Source organism: Myotis davidii, unplaced genomic scaffold (genome assembly GCF_000327345.1).
Source record: "Myotis davidii unplaced genomic scaffold, ASM32734v1 scaffold710, whole genome shotgun sequence".
Lineage (NCBI taxonomy): Eukaryota > Metazoa > Chordata > Mammalia > Chiroptera > Vespertilionidae > Myotis > Myotis davidii.
Window position 1 is genome coordinate 1541963 of NW_006284328.1, and position 8087 is coordinate 1550049.

General features: G+C 55.5%; 1 protein-coding gene across 1 annotated transcript; it reads left to right on the top strand.

Annotated features, from left to right (window-relative positions):
- Positions 1–4: 4 nt before the first annotated feature.
- On the top strand, positions 5–6430 carry KLHDC8A (kelch domain containing 8A; the record flags this gene model as incomplete). Its single annotated transcript, XM_006754425.2, has 5 exons — positions 5–329; positions 3274–3438; positions 3666–3881; positions 4443–4544; positions 5408–6430. Coding segments are annotated over 5 exons (1002 nt in total), but the record flags the coding sequence as incomplete, so codon positions are not given.
- Positions 6431–8087: the final 1657 nt, after the last annotated feature.

Here is an 8087-nt window from a genome sequence, read left to right on the forward strand (position 1 = left end):
GCTGCCCAGCCGCCGCGTCTACTGCTCCCTGCTGGAGACTGGGGGGCAGGTCTATGCCATCGGGGGCTGTGACGACAACGGCGTCCCCAGGGACTGCTTTGAGGTCTACTCCCCCGAGGCCGACCAGTGGACGGCCCTGCCCCCGCTGCCCACAGCCCGGGCCGGGATGGCCGTCATCGCCCTGGGGAAGAGGATCATGGTGATTGGGGGGGTGGGCACCAACCAGCTGCCCCTGAAGGTGGTGGAGATGTACCACATCGACGAGGGCAAGTGGAAGAAGAGGAGCGTGCTGCGCGAGGCCGCCATGGGCATTTCTGTCACGGCCAAAGGCAAGTGGGGCAGGGGCCGAGGGTGGGCGGAGAGAAGGGGTGGGGAGACCGCAGGGCAGAAAAGGGGTGGGAGCAGCGCTGTCACATTCCTGATCCCGTGTGATCCTTACAGTAGGCACTAAAACTAGAGACCCAGTGGCTGTATTTTACAGATGGCAAAACTGAGACTCGGTGAGTGAAGGGTCTAGTTATCCCACATGATGCCCCATCTCCACTCCACCTGGCTCCTCCCAACGAACTGGCAGGCTGGGCCGGAGGGGAGGGGAGGGGAGGGGGGTAGTGCAATAGCTCTGCACACCCCTTCTCTCCAGCCACACACTCCAGCCTACCATCCACAACACCATCCCCTGAAACTGCCTTGCACCTGCCACCACCTCCAGACACATATTTGAGGTCCTGGGGATGTTCACACCATCATTGCCCCAACACCAGGCTCCACTGGGGCGGGGGTGGGGGGGGTACTCAGGCTCTCCCTCCGTCTCCTAATCTCTGAGATACGATAGGGTTGTGCTCCTGCAGCATCTTACCCACCTTGAGTTCTCGGGGCATGGGTGCGCTGACCATGTGGTTTTATGATTCTCATTTCATTTTCTCCAAGCCCCTACTTCCCTTCGCTTCTGGCTTGGAACAGCCCAGAACACAGAGGGAGCTCCAAGAGTTCTTCTTGTTAAAACATAAAGGGTTTTATGGGAAGTGGCCCAATAGGAATTAGGAAAGTCCAAATCCAGACAGACTTAATGGGATGCAAGCTTCCCTCCCTCTCTGGCAAAATCATCCAGCTGCCTGCGGGGTCTACTGTAGAGTAGGCACCAGTATTGCCCGAACACCCGCTCTGTCCCTGCCACAGGTCTAGGTCCCAGTGGGGAGAGAAAGATGCAGGTCTGGTCTCTGCCTTCAGGAGCCCAGGTCTGACCAATGAAGGTGACCAGAGAGAAACTCTAGCCCAGAATCCTTCAGGGCACAATGGAGCCTCCACCAACTCCCAGTAAGAAGATGGAAGGCATAGAGGCCCATCCTTATCCCCAAGCGTCAATATATGGTGCTAAAAGATTAAGAACTAACATTTATCGAATCCTTACCATAGGTGTTTTATATATATTAACACCTTTGATCCTCGGATCAGTCTGATGAGGTCAGTGCGATTATTATCCTCATTTTAGAGAGAAGCAATGGGAGGCCCAGAGAGGTTAAAACACTTGTCAGGCTTGCACAGTAAGTGATGATGGAGTCTATGCTCTTAACTGTGGTTCATCAGTTAATTTAGTAAGCATTTATATGCCTGCATGCCAGGCATTGTCCCTGATGCTGGGGTCACAGATTAACGAATTCTCAAGGACCTACAGTCTATTGGAAGAAATAGACAAAGATTATTTCAGTAACATGCGGTGCCTAGAGCGATGCAGGTGTCTTGCAAGCATGGAGTAGGTGCTCTCAGCCCATCCTGGGTGTTCAGGGACCCCAGGTGAGTGTGAAGGAATGAGTGGAGGGGACTGGAGGATTCCCAACTGCAGGTGTGTTTTGGGCGGACAGGGCTGGGGGAGGTGGAGCTTATATAAGGTAAATTCATTAGCAGGCTCCATCTCCTAACCCAGCAGTTCTCAACCTGTGGGTCGCCTAAGACCATCGGAAAACACATATATAATTACATATTGTTTTTGTGATTAATCACTATGCTTTAATTATCTTCAATTTTTAACAATGAAAATACATCCTGCATATCAGATACATGACGATTCATAACAGTAGCAAAATTACAGTTATGAAGTAGCAACGAAAATAATTTTATGGCTGGGGGTCACCACAACACGAGGAACTGTATTAAAGGGCCGCGGCATTAGGAAGGTGGAGAACCACTGTCCTAGCCTCAGGCTAGGGTTGGGGTTTTTGTTTGGTTTGGTTGGTTTTCCCCCCCAGTAAGATTAGAAAGTAAAAGGAAATAGTACTCATCCCTGAAGTACTCTTGAAGAACAAAGGCCTCTGAGAGCCAGAGGTGGTGAGGACTGACTACTGAGAGGTGGGAGTGGGCTCCAGGGAAATAGAGAGCCCTGTGGGGGGACTGTGCCCCCGACAGGCTGCAGGAGATACTGAGGCGAGGCCCAGGGACACATGGATGCCTGGCCCATCCTCTCCGGTACAATGGCAGAGAAGCACCTGGAAAAGACACCTGCAGCCCAGAGCAGTAGAGCATGAGGGAGAGCGTTCAGCTCACTGCCCGGCAGCTTCTTGAATGGGCTAGTTTTCTCTCCTCCGAGCCTTGCCCTCATACACCCCTAGCCCCAGCCCATTCCATGCAGTGCCTCCTGGAGCCCACTAGCTTCCCAGTTCATGGAGGAGGATAGTGGGGAGGGGAGGGGGTCGTACAATGGCTCTGCAGACCCCATGGGGGTGGCAGAAAATGAGAGAACCAGCGGCAGTCCAGTGTCCCACAGGGCCAATGGCAGCAGGGCTGACCTCACTTCCAAAGGCTTCTGCTAGGTGTAGAGAGTTCCAGCCTCAGAGCGCCTGGGCAGGCCACTTCTGGGGGTATCAGGGCCACATCCCTCCTCTTCTCAGCCCCTCTGGCTGCCCGGGAAGGAGAATGGAGGGGACCAGACCTGCAGAGGATTGTCCAGGTCTAGACTCCACTGCAGGCTGCTCCTCTGTGAGGCCTGGTGTTTCGGGCTTAGCTAAGGGCTGGACACAAGGTAGCCAAGGCATGCAGGCCTGACATGGCTTCAAGAAGACTCAGGCTCAACTACAGCAGGACCTTTTCAGTGTTGCCTCAACCTACTGTGTGTGTGTGCGCGCGCGCGTGCGCACGCGCCTCAATCTGCCAGAGCAGTGGGTGGGAACCGGGGCCTGGCTTCATTGCTGGTGTTCAGGGAGTTACCAGAGCCTGGCGTTACCAGCTCATGGTGTCTGTGACAGCTCACAGCCAGGGGTTGCATGTGGCCTTTCTCCTTAGATTACCGAGTGTACGCGGCAGGCGGGATGGGCCTGGACCTTCGTCCGCACAACCACCTTCAACACTATGACATGCTCAAGGACATGTGGGTGTCGCTAGCACCCATGCCCACCCCGCGATACGCGGCCACCTCCTTCCTTAGAGGCTCCAAGATCTACGTGCTGGGTAAGGACGGGCTGTCTGTCCCACATCAGCCCTTCCTTCCCTCCCTCCGGTCAGTTCCCACGGGAAGCAGTGCTGTGTGTTGAGCATCTCCTTGTTCCTAGGGGGGAAGCATGCTGCCCCGTCCCTCAGGGAGCTCCTCTGTGACTAGGTAAGAGGCAGAAAGGGAAGCCCAGGCCAGTCCTCAGGGATTTACTCCTCTGCCACCCCCCACCTGCTCTGGTCTCCAGGAGGACGACAGTCCAAGTATGCAGTCAACGCCTTCGAGGTCTTCGACATTGAGACTCGCTCCTGGACCAAGTTCCCCAACATTCCCTGTAAACGGGCCTTCTCCAGCTTCGTGACCCTGGACGACCGCTTGTACAGCCTGGGAGGCCTGCGGCAGGGCCGGCTCTACCGGCAGCCCAAGTTCCTCCGGACAATGGACATGTTTGACATGGAACAGGGTGAGCTGGGTGCCATCTGCCTCTGGCTGACCCCCCCTCCCCACCCCACCATACCTCTCTCCCACCCGCACTCCCAGGGCCACTTACCCAGCTGGGTGAGCCTTTCAGACGTCTTAACATCCCTTTCCATTCAGGGACTCTCTTAGACCAAATTCTTTTATCTGTACTGAGCTCCCTTTGGTGGGTTGGTTTTGTTTTTATCAAAGCCTTTCCACCCATTGTCTCTTCTTACAACATCCAGGCAGGGCCACGGGAATCATCACAGAGAATCAGAAGGATCCTGACCCCTATGCTCACTGCCTCTCCTTAGCTTTTTCCCCAGCTGAGAGCCTGTTGAGATCAGAGGTAGAGCAGGTAGTTTGTTGTAGGCGATCATAGTTCCTAGCATCGCAGCAGACTTGGGAGAGGGTGTTAGCCACGGAGAGTGTCATTCAAACAGCTGGAGGCGTTGTGTAGGTGGAGCGGAGACACTGTCTAGGGCGAGAGCTGTTTGGGACTCAGTGTGTATTTGGGGTGCTGGGGTCGCATCTAATTCTCTCTGTATTCTCCCATGGCCTGCAGGGGGGTGGCTGAAGATGGAACGCTCCTTCTCCCTCAAGAAGCGCCGAGCAGACTTTGTGGCTGGCTCTCTGAGTGGGCGGGTCATAGTGGCCGGAGGACTTGGTAAGGATGGGCGTCAGGCTGGTACTGTGGTTCCGGTGCCTGGTGGATCGTTGGCACCCTGCGGGAGCAGGAGGAGCTGGTTCCTTGCACTCTGCCTGCCTCTGCTTTATTCCTAAGAATTCACAACACTCCTTTCTCCTAGCCTGTACTGCACGTGTCCGCATGTGGGCCCCGATGTAGTCTTTCTGTCCCCTTACACAGGGGACCCGGAGGCCCAGAGAACATCAGCAACATACTGATGGCCACGTAACACGGTGCTCAGCACAGACCCCTGGGGGCCCTGGCCAGGAATGACAGAGGCAGGAATGTGGAGGGGATTGGCCTTGGTCCTCTCTGACCACATCGTCTCCCTGGATTCCCAGCTCTGTCATGGAATAGGAAGCAATTTGGACACACATGTTAGTGCGATGAATTCAGGATGTGCTGTGTATTACCCTCCCTCCCAGAGGCAGAACCCCAGCAGCAACAGGGGAGAGAGATATATGAGCAGCGGGCTTCACTCAGCAGGCAGCCAGCGTTCACTCAGCGTGGACAGACTCCAGTTCACTGCCTCATAAAAGGAGCACAGTGAGAGCTAGACCACGTGGGTTGCTTTGCGTACAAGGCAGGGAGGAAGCAGCATCTAGAAACTTCTGGTAAAAGCGGGAGATCGGGGGAAAGAAAGCTTACTCATGATGAGATGAAAAGATGGCAAGTAGGGAGGGCAAAGTGGCTGTTTGACCAAAGCTACTAGTCCGGGGTTGGGAGGGGCAGTTTAGGAAGTTGAGGCTGCTTGGCTTCTACTAGTGGAACGAGGGAGGTGGGGTGACTGCAAGGCATGGATGGGTGGCTGGACTCCCTTGTAAGTTCCGGTTCCCTTTCAGGGAACCAGCCCACTGTCCTGGAGACGGCAGAGGCGTTCCACCCAGGGAAGAACAAGTGGGAGGTGCTCCCAGCCATGCCCACGCCCCGCTGTGCCTGCTCCAGCATCGTCATCAAGAACTGCCTGCTGGCTGTGGGGGGCGTCAACCAGGGTCTGAGTGACGCGGTAGAAGCCCTGTGTGTCTCTGACTCCTAGCTGTCCTGGGCCCGGCGCCTTTGCCCTGGACCGGATCACCTGACTCTTGACAAGAGGCGTGGTCTTGTCAAAGCAGTTTGGGCTACTTCCCTGATGCCAGTGGGGCCAGACTCTGGGGCTTAAATGACTTCCCTCCACCTCCTAATCCTACCACATCCTAGGAAACTGTAGGGAGCCCCAATGACCTCCAGCCCCTGGTTGGAGCTCAGCGGACCTCGGGGGAGAGTCCTCATTTACTGCTCAGGCAGAGAAATGTACAGCAGTATCCGCTACCTGCCCCTCTCTGAGTCCCCCCTCTCCCCATCTCCAGAGGATGAGCTGCTGCCGCTGCCCTTCCCCAGCTCTCAATGAGTTTGAGGGGCTCTCAGGATGGAAAATGGAGAAGGGTTGGGGATACCCAAATGCCTCTTCTCTCCCTTGGCCTACATCCCTTCCCCATTTGGTGGTCGACTGTGAGCCTGCCCTGGACCTCATCTCCGCAGCAAGAACTGGCCGCAGAGGCAGCTGGGTTGGAAGGGAAGTCATGGATTGATCCCTGTCGGCAGCCTTGGCCAGGAAGGACCCGGGCCTCTCCAGGGCCCTCGATGGGGATGTGATGCTGGGGAAAGAGCCGACTCCACCCAGCCTCTGCTCTCCGCTCCTCCCCTCACTGTTTCTCCTTCTGCCACCCCTCCCCACCAGAGGCCTGGCCCTTCTGTCACCAATAGCCCCAGAGTGTTTCCGTGTGAAACCTCATTTACACTGTGGCACCAAAATCCACAAAGGATGGATTAATTGCACTCCGGTTATCTGCAGCAGCACAACGATTAAAATCTATATTCCTACCTTCCCTGGCATCTTGGTACCGGGGTGGGGTGGACTGGTGTCTTGATGGTTAGAGGGGGGCCCCATGAAACAGTCCCTCTGACCTTCTCAGGCTAAAGAGGGTCCCAAGGGGCCACCTATTCCTGGCTGTGCCCTCTGAAGAGGTTACGCTGTCAAGCCAGCACTCCCCGTCCCGGGCACCTCAGCTCTAGTAAAACAGCCTCGCTTCCTTTTCAAAAGAATGGAGACTGCACGGGTGGGTTGAGAAAAGGTTGCCTTCAGTAACTGACAGCTTCAGGCTGCTCCTCACATCCAGCTCCCAGGCATTTAGCTTCAGCTCATTTCTGTCTGGCCCCAGAACTTGAAGAACATGCCTCCTTTTAGCTGGTAGAACACCTCTCTCTGATTCCCAGGGATTTTTAAAAGCTGTGCCAGCACCAGGGATACAGACATGAAAAAAGACCTGCTCCTGTGTGGCTGCGGGGGAGCCAGAGAACACCACGCGATGTTCCGATGTTCCCTTGTTTCTCACGAGGCAGGAACAGAGAGCCAACGCCCGCCTGTCTGCCTGGATCTGGGGCAGGGACTCTGGGGGTCATCTCCCAGAGGCGGGGACTCTGCTGAGCTGCACAAGTGGAACCGGGGACTTTCAGAGCTGGGCCGTTTCTCCCCTGGCACCTGGCCTTTGTCCTTCCATGGTCCCTAGAAGGGCACTGCCACCTGCTGGCCCTGCCTTGCCTTCCCGCCCAGCTAGAGGCATCCTGTAGCCACGGGTGCCCCCTGGTGAGCCGACTGCAGAGAGGCCTTTTCTATGGATTCTGGACTCCCCCATTTCAGCTCAGCCCCCTGAAATAACTGTTAGAAAATGGGGCTGAGGAGCCGCAGGTACTGAGGGTGGAAGAGCACATTAAGGGAAGCCCTGGTTTGGTCTCCCCATTCCACTTCCATTTCTGCACTGTCCTCGCCACCCTCCTCAAGAAAGGTCTCCCACTGGGGATGTGCCATGTAGGTGGGGTGTATGGGGCTTTCCATGTGCACAAAATGGTGCCAGATCTGTGGATGGGACTGAGGTGTGTTAAGACGGTCGAAACCTTAGGGATACAGCCAACCCTAAAAGGTTCTTTCCATTATGAGAATGGGGGATTAGCCGCTGTCAGGGCCACCCAGGGCCAACACTGGTATCTTCTGAGGACTCACCCCGTGGAGGTCCATTCTGGGAAGACTTTGGGGGGGCGGGGGAGTAGGAAACGTGCAGTGGCAAACCTCATGGTGCCCTGGAGGCAGGTCAGGATCTAGGGTTGGATGGTATGGCTCCAGGCCTGACTCCTCCCCACCTCCAACAGGCTTTTCCTGTCACCATCTACTCTGGGAAGTTCCCACCCCTTTCTTGCCTTCTCACCCCAATCTACAAAACGAGAGCCACTTTGATGCCATTGCACAAGGTGGCAGAGCCCTGCTTCCTCCTCAGATCCACTCTATGAGGCAGGTAGGATCGTCCCATCTTGTGGATCAGAAAACTAAGGCTCAGAGAGGTTATGGACCTTGTCCAAGGTCACAAGCTGGTAAGTGACTGAACAGGGTCTGATTCTAAAACTTATGACCACACTGCATCGCCTCCAATGAAATAGCACCCAGGAAAATCGAGAAAATCAACTGCACTATCCTAGCTTCAGGTCCCAAAT